This window comes from Harpia harpyja, chromosome W (genome assembly GCF_026419915.1).
Source record: "Harpia harpyja isolate bHarHar1 chromosome W, bHarHar1 primary haplotype, whole genome shotgun sequence".
Taxonomy (NCBI): domain Eukaryota; kingdom Metazoa; phylum Chordata; class Aves; order Accipitriformes; family Accipitridae; genus Harpia; species Harpia harpyja.
The window spans coordinates 6099140-6122441 of record NC_068968.1 but is presented as its reverse complement, the minus strand read 5'-3'; the positions used below and the strand labels follow the sequence as shown (position 1 = coordinate 6122441).

General features: G+C 38.3%; 1 protein-coding gene across 9 annotated transcripts in view; it reads left to right on the top strand.

Moving 5' to 3' along the window:
• Window positions 1-23302, top strand: part of LOC128136105 (nuclear factor interleukin-3-regulated protein-like) — a 264047-nt gene that overhangs the window by 15017 nt on the left and 225728 nt on the right. For 6 of the 9 annotated variants that reach the window (XM_052775231.1, XM_052775228.1, XM_052775232.1 and 3 more), the window contains 2 exons: window positions 4385-5769; window positions 7560-7612. In XM_052775231.1, the coding sequence (XP_052631191.1) occupies window positions 4570-5769; window positions 7560-7612 (1253 nt within the window). In that variant the 5' untranslated portion in view covers window positions 4385-4569. Of the gene's footprint in view, window positions 1-4384; window positions 6326-7559; window positions 7613-9897; window positions 10440-16282; window positions 17640-23302 lie in introns of those variants that run through there. The other 3 variants (XM_052775237.1, XM_052775238.1, XM_052775236.1) reach the window with 3 other exon arrangements.

Here is a 23302-nt window from a genome sequence, read left to right as displayed (position 1 = left end):
TATTTTACCTTTGGGAAGAAAACTATACTTTCATGAGTTAATTTGTAGTTATTAGGATAAACAGTAACTTAACTAATTTTCCTAACAATTAAAGTCTTTTATATAAATTACATATGATATCAGCTTTCTCGATACAACTTGGAGTTGGGTAATATGAAAGTGCAATAGTATTCCAGGTGCCATGATGAGCTTATTCATTTTTTTTATATTTGATTGAAAAGTGTCATAAGAAATGAATGATTCTTGATGTTTGCATAAATTATATTGTATAGACACCTACCATGATTTTCTTTCAATAAGACAAAGAAAATCAACATTTTATCCAAAATACTTCATCTTGTATGAAGCATCATCATCAGTGTTCCACTGACCTAATTACATGTTGATCTTGGAACCATAAACACTTAAAATGCCTATTAAGTTGTAAGAAAAGGGAACCCTAATGCAGGAGCAATAGTTCTGTATTTCTCTATGTTGTTTTAATGGATTCAGCAGTAATTGGTGGTAACATTGGTATTGTAAATTTTGTTTCCTTCTTTGACCTTCGATAATCTATAATAGCATAGCATCCAGTTACCTAGTGCTTCCAGAAAGTTTGAACTTCATTTGCTCCCCATTGCCTAGATCCTCTTGCCCACAAATCTAGGGATAATATCACTATTCCAGTGGAGTTGGCATCAAAGTTTTTCTTCAGCAGGAACAGAATTTTACTGAAGGTGCTAGATATAAGGCAAGAATGAGTATGTTGGATGATTTCAGTAGAGGTTGGTTTGGGCTTTGGAGGCCACATCCTCAGTTAAAGAGGATTTCTTAATTATTATAGACCTGGAAGGTGCATACTTTTTGTCTATGAAAAGCAGTAGTGGTAGAGTAGCTCCAAAATGTTTAAGCAGTGTTTAGTTAGGCTGTGTATCCATCAACTAAAATTAAACTCAGTTTCCTCCCCTGTATGTGCATAATATTATTTCTCTACTTCATAGAAGTCTTGAGGTAGTTAGCAAATATTTTAAAAATGCTTTGTAGATATATTACCTGATCAGAAAGTAACTCCCAAAACACACAAAGTATGTTTAGAGAGGAGACATTGCTTTATTCTGCACAGGGTGCAAGGTGGAAGATTTCCACAAATCGAGCACACCTACTGAGGTTTTTTCAGTCCATACTTATATGCTAGTTAAAACACCACGCCTATCTAATACATATGTTCCACCTAACTATTGCATATTCATTATGTTGAGCAAGCATGACGTGTTGTTCTCTTGAGCAATCATCCCAGAGTGTTCTACCCCTGCGCGGGGGTCTCTGGTGGTCTTCGGTGGTCCTTTGGGGAAGAATACCCCTACACCTTTTGTCCTTTTATGGTCATGTGTCATCTGAGGACACCAGAGTCTGTTTCTCTTGCCAACACCTCCTTCTCAGTGCGGAAGGAGGATGTATGTCCTTGATTAGCAAGTCTGTGACTCTGAAATGTCAAGGCACCAGATAACGGACTATTATCCAAACACTCCTTAAGCATCCTCTATTGTAAGCAGAATCTTAAACTAGATAAGCTTTACCTTGAGTGCACATAATCTAAACAGTCCTTGAATAGCAAGCATACCACCCTTCTCAGTTTTAGTTTTTTTCTTTAAGCTATCACCGCCTTCTTATTTGTTAATCAGTCTTTTGAAGGCTTGAGGCAACAGATAGAAAGTACAAAATATATTCTTCAATTTTTCAAATTACAGAGTACAAACTGGTCATGTTTGGGTATCTATGAGCAGGTTCTATACCAGCCCTGGTATGTGAACAAATTTTTAAAATACATAACCTTTGACAGAATGCTAGCAATAACATAATTATATGATACCTATGTGGAACATGGAAAACAACAACTAGAAATATGTGCAGATGTATCAATGTGAGCTTTTATTGTTTTTTGACACTTTGCTACATAGTGGTTTGAGCTGTTTGTTTATTAAAAAGACATTGATAAATGCATCACTCTAAAATGGGAAGTTATTTTGCATTTATTTTCCTTTTTTTTTTTTTTAAGGACTGAGGTAAATTTTGCAGACACAGCTTTACAAAAGTGAAGTTTGTTTGAAAGCATCTGACTGCTTGAAATGGGATTTAATTTAGTTTTGTAGAGCAACAGAATTAAATAGATATCTCATTACAGAATACATTTTGAAAAATTAAGCTTGGAGATAATGTGAATTATTTTGATAAATACAAATAATAATATGCAGTTACTCTGGAGAAACATATGTATGTGTGGAGACCTATGTGCATATTGTAAAGCAGAACTGACTTAATTAAATTACAAAGAACAGAGGGAAGATTGAAGGACTGAGTCACAACCCTTTGACACATTTCAAGTATTACAATCTGAATACACAAATCCCCAGGGTCAAATTCTTAATGTACTATTTTGACATGGATAAATGAAATTTTCCTGATTTCTGCATGTGTGATTTCTTGCTTAAATAGTATGAATTCTATGGAAGTCTCATTAATATTTGGATCTGGGATTGTATCCTGCTTCTATTGAAGCCAATGGCAAAATTGCTGTGGGAGCAAGACTAGATCTAATTGTTAGGGTCGAGTGTTATTACACTTACATTGGCACTCAATGTCATTAACATCAAGCAACAACAACAAAAAAAATCTTTTATAATGACTAATGTAAGGTACTATTAAATGTTGGTTTTATAATACTTTATGAGGGAGTGATAAAGCAATTGAAAAATTAATCATAAGGGAAAATATTGGAATTTGAAATATAATCAGAGAAATCATTACAGTTCATTAATTTACATGTAAATACTCATGTTTTCCAGTGGAATTATAAAATGCAAGTGAAGTGAAATGGCTTTTTTTATTGAAGACATTTTACCATTATCGTCAGATGGAATTTAATTTGTTTACAGACTCAGTATTGGGTTGATCCACGTGGAGAACTATTAACAAACTAGGGCTTTGAGTCCTGTTTGTAAAGCAGCAATTTCAGTTACCGTGATAAAAGTGTTCAGGTAATATGTGGAAAGAGCTAGAGCTTTATTGTTTTGTTAGCTGACTAAACCAATGGCATTAGAACTAATTACATAAATATCAAACCAGTAAGACTGACATAAAACATGTGGCTTACACTTTTGTCTTTACTGATGTACTCTGGCTGAAAGCAGAGTTGAATGCTGCATGCAAAACCACCATTGTTTTGATACACACTTATATTTGCTGTAGACTTACAAGCTACCAATTCTATGGTCGTTCTACTTGTGCCAGGAACAATGTGTACAGGAGGGAGACTGGCCAAAACAGGAGTTACCAGTGCTAAAACAAGCAGATTATGTCCTCAAATGCCCCAAACTGTAGAAGCCCCGTGAAGCAAGGGACATGAACTCTGCAGCTTGTTGGATTTTAAGTGTAGGTTAACGCCAGTATCTGGCTGCATGAGACTGTTTGGACTTGCAATTGAATTTTCATTGATTAAATAGAAGATCATACTGATGAGCTATGCCCATGGTCTGCATGCGTTTAGAAAAAACCCTTTCTGCTCTTTATTATTACCAGTTACTATCATTACTAATATTTTCCCTAAATTGTAGTGTTGGATGGACACCAAAGTGGCATCACTTTGAGCTGGAGACCATACAGATAGATACAAAGACATAGTTCTTGTCCTGAAACAGTCTTATTTAAGAGAAAACATGTTGCTTCTGTATTTGCCAGAATTATGTGTGCATTTACTAGTTTGAATTGATATGATTGATCAAAAAGGGATTTTAAAACTTGAAGTATGTGCATGTGTGTATACACACATGCATACAACACACATTTTATATATATATAAACTTACAGGATACAAAAGCAGTAGTTAAATGTTTAATAACTTCATGGATAGCAGTGTTATTTTAGGACAATAGAAAGCACTCTAGCTTCTCTAAATCAGTTTATGTTATTTTTAATCTGTGGAGGACCCAAATATATAGCATTGCTAAATCATGCACCACAGCTGTTTTCTGAAGAGATGTTTTAATTTGGAAGGACAAGATACTTTCCAGTGCTGCTCATCAACATGTCTGGTGTTCAGCAGTGTTAAGTGTTAGGTTTAAGTCAGTGATATTATGGAAAGTTCTGTGACATTTTTGTCAGATCAAATTTCAAATATATATATTTTTAAATTAATTTTCCTTGGATCATATTGTATTTGTTTTGGAAGCAAATCTGCTACCTAGGTATCATAAAGATTAGAATATCAGTTGCTTCAGTGTCAAGCTTCCTTCACATTACAGCAGGTTTAATGAATCAAATGCTAGTCTAAGCTTTTTATTGAAAGTTACTTTTGAATGCCCCAAACCAGCAATTCCTAAACAGTAATCAAATTCTTTATTTATTGAAGGTTATTTAGAAGATTCTCATCACCTCTGACAAGAAAATTGGATCTAGACACTTCTGTTTGAGAATATGAAACAAAAGGAAGAATATGTGTGGATTTCAAAGTACTGCATTAAGTTGTGGTATGAGAAGTACTGGGGACATAGTTTGCTCTGTTGCTCATTGTAGATCTATTACAAATTGTTTCTGATGCAGCTGAGAAAAATGCAGACCCTTAAAAAAGAACATGGACCTGTTGACACAAGTAGCAATGTGGACAAAATCATGGTACTTAAGTCTACTTTAGCAGAAGTGTCTGAAGAATTGTCTACAAATGAAGAGATACTACTCACTGAAGCAAGTAGTGGAAAAAGCAAATCTTCAGCTTGCCGGAGAAAGCGAGAATTCATTCCAGATGAAAAGAAAGATGCTATGTATTGGGAGAAAAGGCGGAAAAATAATGAAGCTGCTAAAAGATCTCGTGAAAAACGACGACTGAATGACCTTGTCTTAGAGAACAAACTAATTGCACTGGGAGAAGAGAATGCCACTTTGAAGGCAGAGCTGCTTTCTTTGAAGCTGAAGTTTGGTTTAATTACTTCTGCAGCCTATGCCCAAGAGATACAGAAACTCAGTAGCTCAACAGCTGTGTATTTCCAAGATTATCAAAGTTCCAAATCAAATATTAATTCATTTGTGGATGAACATGAACCATCTATAGTTGGTAGCAGTTGTATTTCTGTCATTAAGCATTCTCCTCAAAGCTCTATGTCTGATATGTCTGAAATATCATCAGTAGAGCATACTCAGTCAAGTTGTATGCAAAACAACTGCAGAAGTCCTGAAAATAAGTTCCAGATTATAAAACAGGAGCCCATGGAATTAGAGAGAGAGCCAAGAGATGACAGAAGTTCACAGAAAGCATCCATATATCCACACTACATGGGAACTACCTTTAACATGTACTCACATTCTCCTCCTCTGTTCCGAGTCAATAGGTCCTCCAGTAATTCCCCCAGAACTTCAGAAACTGATGACAGTGCAGTTGGAAAGTCATCCGATGGAGAAGATGAACAGCAGGTTCCTAAGGGTCCAATCCATTCCCCAGTTGAACATAAAAATATTCGTGCAACAGTTAAAGTTCCAGAAGTGAATTCTTCAGCTTTGCCTCACAAGCTTCGAATTAAAGCCAAAGCCATGCAAGTTAAGGTGGAAGCAGTAGATAATGACTATGATGCTGCACAGAAACTATCATCACCTATTGATATGTTATCAAAAAGACCCGTTGAGCTTGAAAAACACACTGCACAAAACTTGGTGCATTCTTCTCGCACTCCTTTCTCAGTTCAAGTGACTAATATCCAAGACTGGTCTCTCAAACCAGAACTCTGGCATCACAAGGAACTCAATGTAAGAATTCAGAGTAGTTGCAAAACTGAAATTGTTGAAATAAAAGACAGTATCTTCGATGTCTCTGAGTCAGAGAACCTGTATTTGAAGCAGGGCATAACAAACTTATCTGCAGAGGTTGCTTCCCTTAAAAGACTTATAACTACACAACAAATCTCTGCATCAGACTCTGGTTAAGTTACTACTGAATAAAGGCTTATTGTTGTTTTTTAAAAACAATGGCATTTGCAGTAGATCAATATGTTTTCTATTATGCTGACTTATCACTGGACTTGTGATGTCATTTCACTGTAATGTTCACATAATGTCTGGTGTCTTTTTGTGCACAAATTATTATGGAGAGTAGGCTGTGTTATGATCATTATGCCTCATGTATAGTCAAGTAGCCAGTACTGAAGCCTATATATAGTGAACTTTGTTTTCTTCTTCTAAAGCGTGCAAGTTACCAGTTACAATAAAATATTGGTGACAAACACAAAACATCTACTCCAGTTCAATTGATTTTTATGAACTTGTAAATATGTTAATAAAAAAAAAGAAAAAGGCTTGTTTCTTACGCTGTGCTCAACTTATATGTTTGTTTTTTACAGCCAAACTTACACATATTTTAAATTGTATTTTTTTTCCTTAAGACCTTTTTAGAAGAGAATTGAAATAAAGTGGATATTTATAAATGAAACAGTATCCAATTCATAGCCTTAGCTTTCTTTAACTTACTTCTTAGTATAAATTAACCAAAAGCCACACAAATTCTAACACAGTAATTGTAATATCAAGGAACTTTTTCTCCTGTCTCATGTGAGAGAGAGTATTGGGTTTCCTGAATGGCTTACTATAACAAACTTTTTTCAGTATTATAACTTTGTGTTTTAGATGAAATTAGTTATGTTGGACTTGTGCATCTTCAAGTTTTAAGAGCCTTGAAGTGACAAAATTGGACAATGTCATCTTTGCCAAGGTCTGTGCTTATGCCTGTATAGGCATGGAAAGAAGTATGGTCAAAGGCTACTGGATCTATAAACTCCAAGCTTAACTTGGCAAAATCTATATAAGGACAGGCAATAGTAAGTAGCAGTGTTAGAGGAGATAATCTGCTATTTCAGCTCCTGCTGTGGGGCATAAAAGAATTGTAAGTATGAAATAAGGCTTACAGCCAATATGGCTTTGGTTTTAATGGCTTAGTTAACTGAACTGGAATATCCTGGCTGACTACAAGGCATTTTGCTAGAAATTCTTAAATATAAAACAGAATATATGGAGAACAATCCAGATGATAGTACTAGCCCCTTAAAATTTGCATAGACAAGGACTTCTTCATATAATGACTGGACAAGGTTTTAGTGTTCTTGTCTGAGAAGAGCCATTGGAACATGGAGATTGTATTGCATCATACCCCCTTGGCTGGGCTTACCAAAGTCTTTCATTTAAAAAAATAAAAATAATTTATAAATAGAACATAGATTTGGCAGAAGTCCTTCTCCCGTTCTCTTAAAGTACTAATAAATCAGATTAACAAATAAGCACTTTCTGAAAAATTTCTTTATGGAAATGTTCCATTATAGATCATGGAAATTAATAGTCTTAAAATACTAATTAAAACAGAATGGAGTTAGTGATTTTTAATTTCATATTTGACTAGAGTGAGAGAAAGTTTGTCGATTTATTTTTGGGATGAAGAGCAGTCTGAGTCTCTTCTGATAGCTCTGAAGTTTGGTCCAGCAGTCAGGGCAATGGCAAAACTCCCTGATGTCAGCAAGGCCAGGATTTTATTCTATTTTTTTTTTTTTCAGGCACTGATGATTCACAGTCACATTCTGGGTGGACCTTGGCACAGAAATCAATGGTACAATTTGAACTTTTTTGAGCCTTTTAATTGCTGAGCTGTATTTGTGACATTGAGAGTCAATAACACACAGAGATTCCTTTCTCAAAAATTGCCTGTTAATTCTTTTCTCATACCTTAATAATACAATAGACCCCATAGTCAAGCTCTCTATATATGTTATTGAAAATAAGATCAAGATTATTGCATGAAAAAAAAAATAAATACATTGAATTACAAGGATATGAGACACCAGGCAGTGATTGCTACTAGCTTTTTGCTTGCTAAATATCTTCTGTAAGTAACCACAAAATTCTATAAATATTTTGTATATTATTTATCACATGTAATGCATTCAAGGAGAGGACTTAAAAATCTCAGTGTTGCTATGTGTGTAAACAGATCTATTGTGTTTTGTTTTTTTTTTTAATTTTTTGTTACTTACTGTTTGTCATAACTGAAGATTATTATTCTCCTTTTAGCTCATATTTTCCACTATTTTGTGTATTTCTTTTGTGCAATTAATACTTAAAAGCAATGATGTAGTTAATTTGTTGAAGGGTGTCATTGCAAGTAAGCTATAGCATGGAACTTAAGAGCACAATCAGATGCTATTTATGCCCCCATCCCCCTTTAGTATTTGAAAAAAGAAATAATTTGTCTTTTGTTCAAAACTAGAACTAATTACAACATGATTTTCTATTATGTTCATCATATTAGTCCAGTATGTAGGTTAGTAGGTGTTATCTCTACAATTCTGCAGTTGATGACAAATCATTCTATGCCCAAGTTATTACTTCTATGGCTAAAATTTGGAGTATCTTCCATAAACTGAAGTTATAAAATGCAGGAGTGTGGGTGGTTCATATAAAGCTAGATTTTTGTCTACAGTCTCATCCTCTAAACTGGACAACTGAAAAATAAATTTGGTGTAGCTGACCTCCTCACCCAGCCCCATCTTTAGCCTGCTTTCCTCCAGCATGTTGTATCGGGGAAGCAGAAGAATTGCCACTGATCAGTAGGAGGGAGAGAATGCAGTGGGACTCTGCTCCCATACTCCAACTTTCAGCAGCAGTGATTAATAAATTAGAACATAAATAGTAAGGATATATTTTCCTGTCCTATCTCACAGGAACACTTAAAAGATGGGTATGGTTATGTGTAAGTTTACACTGCAGATTTATATTGTTACCCTTTCACATGTCTGGGTTTATATATGGCATATTTAAAAAACAGATAAGGATCTTTACACCCCCAGGAGTAAATTATTCACTGTTAAAAATGTGTATAAGTGGTGATTTTGGTGTGTGGATGTACTTATTTTGGAAAAGGATATGTAACATGAATGCTCTTATACTCTGTCAAATCCCATGGAAAACACTTGAATCAAACTTGAGAAGTGGGTTAGACTTTTATTTTGGTCAAGTTAGGCATATACTAGAACTACAGTGACTGAAAAATGTCTGTAGGGTATGCTTTCAAATGAGAATGCTAAGAGAGGTCATATATGGAAACTGGAAAACCCATTGATTTATCAATACAGAAATTGTCATTTTTCATGGGAACATAGGAATTATCATGCCAGATAAGTTTGATTAGTCCTGAATCTTGCCTCTGATAATTGTTAGTATGAAAGGCTTCACAGAAAATTTTAAGAAAGCCCATGGAAAATAACTGTTGATTAACAAGGTAAGTTTTTTCCTAGTGACATCAGGTAGTGGTTGATTGATACTGTGAAGTGTGTGTGTCAGTCCCTCTTTTAAATCTGCCTAACTTAATTATTTATAAATACAGTAATATATTTTCATGTTTCATCAGCATCTATATTTTTGTAGATATAAAGATTGAATATAGATATGCTTTTCTGAATCCCTTCAAACTTCTGCCTTCAGTAAAGCTTATGTATTGCACAGGATAGTGATATATTTAAATCTTTTTAGTATTATTGTGTATAGCCAAATATCCCCTCGTTCATGAACAGGAGATGGGTAAATGGCAATACCTGATTTATCTTCTCTTATTATTTTGTATGTTTTCATTATGGCCCTTATGTCCATGTGAGCAGTTCATGAGAATACATAGTGTTCATTTTCTGTAGAACTTAACAGAAATGTACAATTGCACCATAAACACATTTCTGAAGTTATATTAAAATACCAAATTCTACAAATCTTTTCTACTTGCTAGTATACAAATATGCTTTTGAAAATAGGCGATGCACAATGAATTTAGCAGAAAACCCACAGAGAATGTAATTAAAATATGGCCTTTATTAACACCATATTGTTTTTAAAATACTTTTACAGGTTATTGCACAATACAAGCTTGGTAACTACAAGAATACAGCAAAATAATTTTTAGTATTTATTGCATGAGAATGAGTAGCACATATTGTTCCATTACAGAATCCCAAGTTCAAAGTTAAAAATACTAGGCCAAATCCTGAGGCCTTTAACTTAGTGCCAGATCCTACTTTCCTTATTCAAGGGGACTTTTTAATGAGTGGAATAAGGGATTTACTCAAACTGAGTAAGATTACCAGGACATAATCTTTACTGTTCACTCATGCCACAGAGTCCTACTGATTTTCAGTATCTCTAAGGCTAACTCTCTTGTGACACAATAATGATATGTGAGTCAGTATTACTGGAGTTACAGAGAACTTACTCATGTAGAAAGAGAAGGCAGCCAGGTCTTCAACTATTATTTATTCTATGTCAGCTCTAAAAGGGCTGGGTGAATTATGAGCAAAAGCTCAAAGTAAAGGTATAGTGTTTATTTGCTTGAAAGAGAAAGCAGCAGAAGACATTTACTCTTATAACTCCAAATATTGCAGGAACACATCTACACTTTTTATGATTCTGCCAGCTATTAGCTGTGTGCCAATCCTAATGTATGAAGTAGAGTTATGGTAATTCCTCCTCCTCGTCTTCTCTTTAAACACTATGGAGCTCCACAAGATTACAAGACCAAATGCAGGGCCTGCAACTCTGCTATGATTTTATGTGGGTTTTCATCTCCTGTAAGCATCCTTCTTGCCTTTGCTACATCAGAGAGATCTGATCTGAGAAAACCTGCATCAGCCCAAGAGGTTCTGGGGAAGCTACACGTGCATCTAATACTATTGACATTCAGGTACCATGGTCAATTTTTCCTCCTCTCTCCCTTTCCCCCCTGCACAAATGTATACACAACTTAAAATGTCAGACAGCTATTATACTTTTCCATGCTACTCAGATTCTTGGATGTGCAAATGGCTGAATGGGCATCTAAATAACTTACATATGTAAAAACCTAAATTTGTCCTGATATCTCTATGTGCCAGAGTCAGCATCCATTATACCTACATTTCTGAGGTATGACATTAAACCTCTGTCTCTTTCTAACAATTTGGACCTCTAAAAATTGTGTTGTATATAAATACACTGAGAACATATTGCATTGATTTCCATGGGATTTGTGTTACGTGGCCCTGAAAGCCAGGATGTTCATGGTATGTATAACAATCAGAAAGTACTAAAGCATAATACTATATCATATAAAATAGCTGAAAAGATGATAAAATGTGATGAGAGCCATTGTAGCAGAACACAGTGTTCCTTTCTCTGGGCCCTGTTCCCATTAAGGATTTAAAAATACTAGAGGGATTTCGGAGGAGAGCAAAAGTAAAATAATCAGCTGTCAAGGGTTGATCCATGAATTAAAAGTACACATTTAACTAGTCCCCAATATACACGTCAACATCATACGTACTTGACAATATACATGTTAACATAGATTGAAGTATTTAGTTCCCATTCTCAAAAAAGGCTTGGTGACACATTTTTTTAAAAAGCCTGTTAAAAATGTGAATGTACAAATGTCAAAGTTATTTATGTAAGAAAAGCTACATTGGACAAGAGACTGTGACAGCTGGACAACATATATTCTCTATAAATATTGTAGGGGGCTGGAAGTAATTGTTTATAATTTCTCATTTTCTGTAAGAATAGTGAGATTACTTTGAAAAGAAGATTTTTAGCTTTTATCATGAGATATTTATGACAGTGAAAACTAGAAAACTGGGAGAAAGACAATCCTTATTTGATGGTATTGTGAGATAGTGTTAACAGGCATGGAAGGGGAAAATAGTCTCTCAGGTGATGCATTAATATACATCAATTTCTAGACCAACAACAAAACTTACTGTAAATCCTAGCAAAACAGTGCAAGATACATGGAAATTAAGAAGAAAAGTCCATGCCTTGTGTCTTTTATTAGAATGGTGCAAGTGTGCTACTCATAGGCAGGTGTGAGAACTTTTAAAATAACAAGAAACAGAATATAACAGCAAATGTCATATCAGAACCTCCTCTAAATACAGTCATGGTGACACAAAAATATCTGAGGTTCCTCTGGAACTTTCTATGTCTGCATTAGATCCCTAGTATGTGGTTTATGTAATATCTATGTACTAGTCTTTTCAAGTATGGGAAAAATGTAAGTGTGGCCTGCAAATGACATCCAGAGGGAACACTAACTCATCTGCAGTCTGAATTCTTTATAAACCACTCTGTTTTGCCAGAAATGTCTCATCTTCTTAACAAGTGCAGGATTGTGGCTGAGAACAAAATTGACTTATCTACCTTAAAAAAAAAATTGCTACAGACTCCTCATTTATCTATTTATGATTGTGTTTGATGTGATAAACAGTTAAGTAGCATGTCAGAATGTACAGAAAGTCAGCTGGCTCTCAGAAGATTACTTTATATATACAAAGTAATATAATGAAGTTGAGTAGTAAGAAAAGTGTGAAAGCCTCCAGGAGCCATTTTATAACTAATCTATTACAATCTGTCCATGTGACACTTGCTAATCTGATGCTTTCATCCATCAGCTTGCTTCCTTGCAAGTCTGCAGTGTTTATTTTTCTTCTGATAACTTTTCTTATATAAAACTCATGGGATAAAACTCCTTAAGGAAGGTACTCTCTTCCTGTTCATGTTTGACTTCAAGAGATCACAGAGAGACTCCAGAGACTCCATACTAGAATCTTCTGTCTCTATACCACTTCTTTATAGTGTGGCTGGAGTGAAATCATGCTGCAACTTTCTCCCTCCGCATTTGATAGACTTTGTAACAATTGCACAGAAACTTTTCCCTAAAGGATCTCTGGAGTGTATCAGGATAACAATGGCTTAAAATATACTGCTGCTCAGGATGATTAATGCATGTCCCCCAATCCCTGACTAAGATCTTTTTTCCTTCCTGTCCATTCACATGGCCATATCTTAGATTGCTTCCCTCAGCAACAGTAGTAATCCAATAGATTGCTGTTTCATTTTCCCATCCATTGCAGTTAGACCAGATTCCAGCTGCTCAAACTTTCCATAAGCTGCTGAAGCTATCTCCTAAAATAAGGAAATTGCAGGGTTATTAGTTCAATCCTTGGTCAGTTTGAAATGTTTCTTTCTCTAGTAACCTGTATCTTTATTATATTTATCTGTATCTCCTCAAAAAGCATTTATGGGTATCTGAGCATAAAGGAGTATTCCTAATTAAAAAAAATAAAAAAAAAAATATATATTTAGAGCTGAGCCTAAAGAAACTTGACCTCCTAGTTTATTACTGCACTCCAGACCATGCCTCTCAATATCAGTTTTGAATATTATGGCATATTCTATATACAAAGGATATCTTCTGTCTAAAATTTTTCATGGCTCACATAGTGAGCTAATTGCAATTCTATTATCTTACTGTGGCTTTAATATGACATAAATTTTCTGACAACATTGAATTTACTTAATACTTACATCAAATGAAGGAATTGGAAACCAGCCTTCAGCAAGGATCTCATTTTATTATGGCAGAATCTTTTTGTATAATATAATAGAGGTGTTTGCAACAGGAAGAATATAAAAAGGCAAAGAAAACAACAGTTAGCATATTTTTGGTCATGTAGCTGTGGTTTGATAGCTCAGGCCATGTTTGTTATTTATTATACAAGTCTTTTTTACAGAATGTGGTGTTATAACTGGTTTTCAGTATTATTTTCTTTGTCAGTTTCAGCTTTGTTAAATATGTTTCTTTACCATCTCTGAAAATGCTCAGCTCCAAAAACTGTAGTAATTATGCTTACTTCATGTAAACAAAACATTTTTGTTGCCATTGTGAAAGCTGTAGAACAGGAAGCAAAATGTGCTCCTTAGAGACGTAGGGAAGGGCTGGGATACCAGCCGATCTATTTTTTTAAAGACTGCATACATTCACTTTTTTTTTCACCTACTCTCTTTCCAAGTATCCCTGAGTCAGCTGATGTTACAGTCCTAAAAAAACATCCACAGTGTGGTGTCCTACATATGGCAAATGAATATTTTCGTGAACTGCAACAGATTGTTTCATTTTAATTTCAGTCAGGACCATTCATGGTTATTAAAGCACTTTGGTAAAGGAAAAAAGAAACAAAACTACAGATGCCAGTAATTTTTATTTACATTTGAGGATAACTAAAGGTCCAAGGTCAGTCTGCAACTCAATAAAAAGATTACTAAATCTGAGATATGAGAAGAGGGACAGGTTTACTGGAATATGAAGTATTTTTCTTGGAAATTATACAGTGTATGTATTTGCTTATCTGTCTATTTATAACATGAAAAATTACCGAAGCACATTTTTTCTGTGTAACATGAAGTGCTGCATGGATTTTTGAATGCATAGTGTCGTGGTTTAACCCCAGCCAGCAACTAAGCACCACACAGCCGCTCACTCACTTCCTCCACCCACCCAGTCGGATGGGGGAGAAAATCAGGAAAAGAAGTAAAACTCGTGGGTTAAGATAAGAACGGTTTAATAGAATATAAAAAGAAACTAATAATGATAATGATAACACTAATAAAATGACAATAGTAATAATAAAAGGATTGGAATGTACAAATGATGTACAGTACAATTGCTTACCACCTGCCGATTGATGCCCAGTTAGTCCCCGAGCAGCGATCCCCCCGCCCCCACTCCCCCCAGTTTATATACTAGACATGGTGTCACATGGTATGGAATACCCTGTTGGCCACTTTGGGTCAGGTGCCCTGGCTGTGTCCCCTCCCAACTTCTTGTGCCCCTCCAGCTTTCTCGCTGGCTGGGCATGAGAAGCTGAAAAATCCTTGACTTTAGACTAAACATTACTTAGCAACAACTGAAAACATCAGTGTTATCAACATTCTTCTCATACTGAACTCAAAACATAGCACTGTACCAGCTACTAGGAAGACAGTTAACTCTATCCCAGCTGAAACCAGGACAGCATGTGGTACTGAGTAATTTTTGTAACACTTTAATAGTATTTTTCTAGCACTGCAAGCTACTTTTTCACAGTTTAATATAAAACACAGTGTCTGTTCAAAACTTCTGGTAAATTTATGCCTTAGTACATTTCTGAAGTGTTCACTAGAGAAATGGGAGCTCTAATGTTCTTGTGTGTGACCATTTTACCACTCAAAGGTTATGGGAAAGAACATTAAAATGGGGTAAAAAGCAATAGAATATGCAATGAAATCAAAATAATTTCTCTCAACATGGCTGATTAAGTACAGCATCAGACAGGAAGTAAACATGCAGTCACAGAAAAAAAATCCTACACTGGGGGAAAGACTCCTTTGGTTCTTTTTATAAGAAGAATTGCTAGACCGCAACTTTAATTCTCACAAGAACTTTGTTACAAACTTTGTGCTCAACTTTTGTAGTTTATCCTGTCAAGCAGAAAGTACAACCACATGCAGCATGAGAGGAACATTTCCATTTGTATGACAAATATCACTTGAAAATGGGCTTTGCTTTTAATTTAGAACACTGTAAACACATCAGGAGAAACTAGTTTTGATCATTTGCCAAATATTGCACAAGTATTTAGACTAATAAATAGTCTTACATAACAGGAAGTGTACTGTGTATTTTATGTGTTCCCACAATTTTTCATAGAAAGTCTCATCCCTTCTGTTTCATAGATGTTTCTGAAGAAAGAAAAAACCCCCGCTAGATAAAATAGTATGTATTATTATCAAAAAGCATTTCAGTCATCAGCTAAAGATTTAGGGAACATTAATAGTACGGTATAAATAAGAATACATTTTAATTAGAGGGTTCTGCTCACCGATTAGTCTTTCAGACCCCAGGTTAAAGTCATGCCTTACTGAATAAAATATGATGTATAGTTAAAAGATAATCATAGGACCTAACATCTCATTATTTTAATTGTGTAAATTACACAGTAAGGCATATTCAAGCTGGTAGCCAAACCAACTTGTCTGATTTCCTATGGCATTATTAAAGCATGTGGATCAGACCTAAGAATGTACGATGTACCAAATGTTCTGCCTCACGCTGTCATTACCAAGACTATGGTATGCACATAGCACTTGGTTTGTTTTGTAAACTTTGTGCTGGACTCTCCCTTTTGTATCCAAAATGTCACAGGAAGGAAGCAAGCCCAAACAACCTTCATGTCTTTAAGGCATGGTAAAAGCTCTCTTATTTATGTTCCCTTACCATCCCACTCAAGGGGCTCATAATGCTATGGAACAAGAAAAAGTAGTTCCAAACATGGGAAGAATATTTCTAGTATTAGCTCTCCAAATAAATTTGGGGGGGGCACATTAGATCAGAGTATGTATTTATGAATTTGAGTGATATTATTTATCTTTCTTTGAGTTTTTACAGGAGAAAGATTGTTCTGTGGTTAACAGAGGCGACTTGGACTAAATTCTGCAGAAATTTGGCGTGACCTTGGGGAAGGTACAGGACAGTATGCAGACTGCTCAGCAAGTTCTTGGAATGAGTTGGTAATATTTTTTTGATGCAGACTGTGAAGTAAGTAAGTAGTGAAAGAGCTAACCAATTAGGTTGAGAATGTGAGAGCACAACGTAAAGTGAATTGGAGTGACCATGAAATGGCAGAGCTAATAATTTTTAAATAGAGGATAAAAGTAAAATAAAAATAGCAGTCTCAAATAAACGTAGAGATCAGGAAGACAAAGGAGTAAAAGGTTAAGAAGAACTGGCAAAGAAATTATACTAAGGACACAAAGTAGAAGATGGGGAATGTAGGAAGGGAACAATTTGCTTAATGATGGGTTTCACTGACAATAAACATAAGCAAAGCATACAGAAGTTGGAAATGGTTCAGTTCTATAAGTACATATAAAGAAAGTCAGGTAGAAAAGGAGCTATAGATATCAACAGTAACAAGAAATCATCCTATAAGCTCATCAACAGCATGATACTGAGAAGGGAATTGTTGCTCTACTACAGAACAGAAAGAAGCAGCTAATGATAGACAATGCAGAGAAAGTTGAAGGGTTTAATGCTTTTTTTGGATTCATATTTTCTAATAAAAGTTAATGCAAGTAAGTGGCCAAGACAATACCTGTGTAGGATAGAATAAGAATATTAAACGAACTGGATGCTTTCAAATCGACCAAAGAATTTAATCTTTGGACTCTTACAAATTGTCCTGTAAGATTTTTGCTTAAACAATCATCTAAAGCTATCTCAGATACTGGAGTAGTTAAGAACCCCTTGAGAACAGGGGTGATGCTCTGGAAAAGAAGCAGCCTCTTTGCTTCTTTCAAAAAGGGGAGGGGGGAAAACCTGAAAAATTATGGAACAGTTTAATTTTTTAAAATTCTGGATTAAATAATCAAAATATTTATAAACACTTGAGAGTTAGCAAAGAAACACCTGCTATATATCTTAACTACTATAAGGCTTTTATGTCTCACATGATGGATGCTAGGGAAGTCTGATCAAGATGAATTTACCATAATGGGGATGCAAAAGTAGTAGTAAGATGATACCTTGTTGTACTGGTTTTGGCTGGGATAGAGTTAAATTTCTTCATAGTAGCTGGTATGGGGCTATGTTTTGGATTTGTGCTGAAAACAGTGTTGATAACACTGTGGTGGGTTGACCCTGGCTGGACGCCAAGTGCCTACCAAAGCCATTCTATCACTCTCCCCTCCTCAGCTGGACAGGGGAGAGAAAAAATATAATAAAGGGCTAATGGGTCAAGATAAGCACAGGAGAGATCACTCACCAATTACTGTCACAGGCAAAACAGACTCAGCTGGGGGAAAATTAACTCAATTTATTACCAATCAATCAGAGCAGGCGTTGTGGTTTAACCCCAGCCAGCAACTAAGCACCACACAGCTGCTCACTCGCTCCCCCCACCCACCCAGTGGGATGGGGGAGAAAATCAGGAAAAGAAGCAAAACTCGTGGGTTGAGATAAGAAGAGTTTAATAGAACAGAAAAGGAGAAACTAATAATGATAATGATAACACTAATAAAGTGACAGCAGTAATAATGAAAGGATTGGAATGTACAAATGATGCGCAGTGCAATTGCTCACCACCCGCTGACCAACACCCAGCCAGTCCCCAAGCGGCGATTCCCCCGCCCCCACTCCCCCCAGTTCCTATACTAGATGGGACGTCCCATGGTATGGAATACCCCGTTGGCCACTTTGGGTCAGGTGCCCTGGCTGTGTCCTGTGCCAACTTATTGTGCCCCTCCAGCCTTCTTGCTGGCTGGGCATGAGAAGCTGAAAAATCCTTGATTTGAGACTAAACACTACTTAGCAACAACTGAAAACATCAGTGTTATCAACATTCTTCTCATACTGAACTCAAAACATAGCACCATACCAGCTACTAGGAAGACAATTAACTCTATCCCAGCTGAAACCAGGACAGTATCCACCCCTTATTCTATACCATTGACATCATGCTCAGTTCCCATACCTTTAGTTACATCCCAGTCAATCATCACCACCTTTTCCATCCCTTTGAGACATATGAACAATGATATATATATATATATGTATACACACACACAGATATCATGCCTTTAGTTTATGGGTTATGTTCATAAAATGTTCGTTGAGTTCATTTAGTTCCCGACTCCGGGCTCCATCTGTCATACCAGTCTTTCTGGGTAAGAGGGATGGTGCAAAGTCCTCTCAGTCGGTAGATAAGAATTGGGCTTCAGTGCAGTGTGACGAGCAGGTGACATTGGACACAGCAGGAGGATGGTGTGCACCGTTGGATTGTTGCATGCTGGAGTCAGTTCTGGTTCCATCACTACTGCGCTTTGCTCAGTTTTATCACAGTTCTTTCTTGCTTGATCTAAGTAATTCTTACTGTAGTACTATGGATATAGCATATAACAATTATAGTAATGATAACATACAGTAGCAGGGTTATATAGCAACTAATATCATACAGTTTAATTCTGGCTATTCTCACCTAAAATCAAATCCCCTTGAGGCACACATCAGACTTCCCCATCTTTTCGCATCACCCACCAAGTGCACCCAGGCCCTTGAGCAAAAGCAATCCCAGGAATGGGTTTACCTTTGCCCAAGGCAGGAATAACCCAGACTGTCTTCCCTAACATGTTTTTTATATGTACTACAGGGACTTTATCCCCTTCTACAGTATGTAAAAGTTCTGACTGGGCAGGGCCACCCCGATTGGCAGATCCTCTGGTGTTGACTAACCAGGTGGCTTTTGCTAAATGTGTATCACAATGTTTGAAAGTTCCACCCCACATTGCTCTCAATGTAGTCTTTAACAGTCCACTGTATCGCTCAATTTTCCCAGAGGCTGGTGCATGATAGGGGATATGATACACCCACTCAATGCCATGTTCTTTGGCCCAGGTGTCTATGAGGTTGTTTTGGAAATGAGTCCCATTGTCTGGCTCAATTCTTTCTGGGGTGCCATGTCACCACAAGACCTGCTTTTCAAGGCCCAGGATAGTGTTCTGGGTGGTGGCATGGGGCACAGAATATGTTTCCAGCCACCCGGTGGTTGCTTCCACCATTGTAAGCACATGGCACTTGCCTTGGCGAGTTTGTGGGAGTGTGATATAGTCAATCTGCCAGGCTTCCCCATATTTATATTTCAGCCATCACCCTCCATACCACAGGGGCTTTAACCGCTTGGCTTGCTTAATTGCGGTACATGTTTCACATTCATGGATAACCTGTGCGATAGCGTCCATGGTCAAGTCCACCCCTCGATCATGAGCCGGGACGCAATATCTTGCCACAGTGTGGCAGCCCAGATGGGTTTACCTCTGCGCTGCCAGTTGCTCTGCTTCCATTGCTGTAACCACCCCCACAGGGCATTTGCCACCATCCATGAGTCAGTATAGAGATAGAGCACTGGCCACTTTTTCAGCAATGTCTAACGCTAGCTGGATGGCTTTCACCTCTGCAAACTGACTCGATTCACCTTCTCCTTCAGCAGTTTCTGCGACTTGTCGTGTAGGACTCCATACAGCAGCCTTCCACCTCCGATGTTTTCCCACAATGCGACAGGATCCGTCAGTGAACAGGGCATATTGCCTCTCATTTTCTGGCAGTTTATTATACAGTGGGGCCTCTTCAGCACGCGTCACCTCCTCCTCTGGCGACATTCCAAAATCTTTGCCTTCTGGCCAGTCCGTGATCACTTCCACAATTCCTGGGCGACTGGGGTTTCTTATGCGAGCTCGTTGTGTGATCAGTGCGACCCACTTACTCCATGTGGCATCAGTTGCATGATGTGTAGAGGAGACCCTCCCTTTGAACATCCAGCCCAGCACTGGCAGTTGGGGTGCTGAGAGGAGCTGTGTTTCAGTACCAACCACTTCTGAGGCAGCTCAAACTCCTTCATATGCTGCCAATATCCCTTTTTCAGTTGGAGTATAGCGAGCTCGGATCCTCGATATCCCCGACTCCAAAACCCCAGGGATCGGCCTCAGGTCTCCCCGGGTGCTTTCTGCCAGAGGCTCCAGGTAGGGCCATTCTCCCCGGCTGCAGTATAGAGCACATTTTTAACATCTTGTCCTGCCCGGACTGGTCCAAGGGCTACTGCATGAACAATCTCCCACTTAATTTGTTCAAAGGCTTGTTGTTGCTCAGGGCCCCATTTAAAATCATTCTTCTTCCGGGTCACTTGGTAGAGAGGGCTTATAATCAGACTGTAATTTGGAATATGCATTCTCCAAAAACCCACAACACCTAAGAAGGCCTGTGTTTCCTTTTTATTAGTTGGTGGAGACATAGCTGCTATTTTGTTAATCACGTCCATTGGGATCTGACGACGTCCATCTTGCCATTTTATTCCTAAAAACTGGATCTCCCGTGCAGGTCCCTTGACCTTACTTTCTTTTATGGCATAACCGGCTTTCAGAAGGATTTGCATTATTTTCTTCCCTTTCTCAAAGACTTCTTCTGCCGTGTTGCCCCATACGATGATGTCGTCAATGTATTGCAGGTGTTCTGGAGCTTCACCTTTTTCCAGTGCAGCCTGGATCAGTCCATGGCAAATGGTGGGGCTGTGTTTCCACCCCTGGGGCAATCGATTCCAAGTGTACTGGACACCCCTCCAAGTAAAGGCAAATTGTGGACGACACTCTGCTGCCAGAGGGATTGAGAAAAACGCATTAGCGATATCAATTGTGGCATACCACTTGGCTGCCTTTGACTCTAGTTCATATTGAAGTTCTAGCATATCTGGCACAGCAGCACTCAGCGGTGGCGTAACTTCATTCAGGCCATGATAGTCTACTGTTAGTCTCCACTCCCCATCAGACTTTCGCACTGGCCATATGGGACTATTAAAGGGTGAGTAAGTTTTGCTGATCACTCCTTGGCTCTCCAGTTGACGAATTAGCTTATGGATGGGAATCAGAGACTCTCAGTTGGTGCGATATTGCTTCTGGTGCACCATCGTGGTAGCAATTGGCACCTGTTGCTCTTAAACCCTCAGCAACCCCGCAATCAAAGGCTTCTCAGAGAGGCCAGGCAAGGTGGACAGCTGCTCAATTCCCTCCATCTCCAATGCAGCTATACCAAAGGCCCAACAGTACCCCTTTGGGTCCTTGAAATACCCTCTCCTGAGCTAGTCTATGCCAAGGATACACGGAGCCTCTGGACCAGTCACAATGGGGGTGTTTCTGCCATTCATTCCCAGTTAGACTCATTTCAGCTTCCAATACGGTTAACTCTTGGGATCCCCCTGTCACACCAGAGATACAGATGGGTTCTGCCCCTTTATAGCTTGTTGGCATTAGGGTACACTGTGTCTACTAGAGCCTTATACTCCTGTGGGTCTGATGTGCCAGGCCATTGAATCCACACTGTCCAGTAGACCCGGTTGTCCCTTTCCTCCACCTGGCTGGAGGCAGGGCCCCTCTAATCCTTGTTAGAGTATCCGTTACTCACTTTTCGCACACGTGAATCAGAAGTCCCTTCAAGAGGATCAGAAATGAGATCAGCCCTTCTACTCTGTCTGCGGGACTGCTCACGGGAAACTGGAGCGGCATTTTTCCAAGAAGAATCCTCTTTTCTGATTGCCTTTTGTCACAGCTCATGTACCCGTGCATCTAGGGTTGAGGTAGGTTTTCCATCCCACTTCCTCATGTCCTTTCTGTGGTCACGCAGGTAAAACCACAGGTTAGCCCATCGTGTGTACTTTCTCTCTCCTCTCTCGGGCAGAAGAACGTTTACTCCTAATAGCTGTGATGCGGGCCCATACAGGTGGGGAGAAGGACATATCCACTTTGAATTGCTGGAACTCCCAGGACAATTCCTCTACAGCTGACACACAGGCCCGTAGGGAGGAAGAGAGACTTCCTTCATATTGCCAGAGCTGGACAGCCGGTTCGTCCACCGTTTGTCCATAGCCTTCTTTCCAGGACATTACTGCCAATGAGTTGGCATAGGTTGGTGGTGCACTTCGTAGAAACTTCCGCCACATCGGTTGTGTGCATTTGACTTCATCTGGATCTGTGGGTGACTGCCCATTATCCAGATCATTATAAATCACCTCCAGCACAGCTAATTCCCTCAGGTACTGGATACCTCTCTCCATGGTGGTCCACTTGCCTGGGTGACATGTAACATCTTCCTTGAAGGGATATCTTTCCTTCACACCTGACAGAAGTCGCCTCCAGAGGCTGAGGGCTTCTGTAGTTTTTTCCAATAGGTTTGTCAATTCCCCCTTCCCTAGACAGGGATCCCAACTGCTTGGCTTCCCTACCCTGTAATTCCAAACTACTTGCCTCATTATCCCAGCATCAAAGCATCCAGGTAACAATGTGCTCACCTGGGTGGCAGCCAAAATCTTTTCGCATGTCACGCAACTCACTCAGGGATAGAGATCAGGTGATTATTTCATGTTCTGCCTCTTCCTCCTGTTCTCGCGATGACCCTGGTTCACTTTCATCCCTCACTATGCGAACTGATTTCTTTGTGTATTTCTTCTTCTGTATAGGGGTGACTGATACCAGCACAGGCTGATTCTCTGATTCAGCTGCAGTGCCTGTTGCTGGGATTTGGGTAGCTGCAGTGCCTGCCACTGGGGTTGGGGTAGGCACAGTGCCTGTTGCCCTGTTTTCCCTCCTTTCCCCCTGAGGGTGCTGCATAATATTGAGCAGTGTTTGGTAGATACTGGCCAGGGCCCAGCACAGTGCGGTAAGTTGTGCATCTCTGGAATAGCCACAGCATTTTCCTTTCAAATATTCTATCACTTTATCAGGGTCCTGTAGTTGTTCGGGAGTGAATCTTCAAACCGTTGGAGGTGAGAAGTTCTCCAGATACGTGCACATATTCTCCCACATGCCATGCCACCCATGACTATCCAGCCTTGGGGCAGATCTCTGGGTGGTATTCTTAAAAAACTTTTGT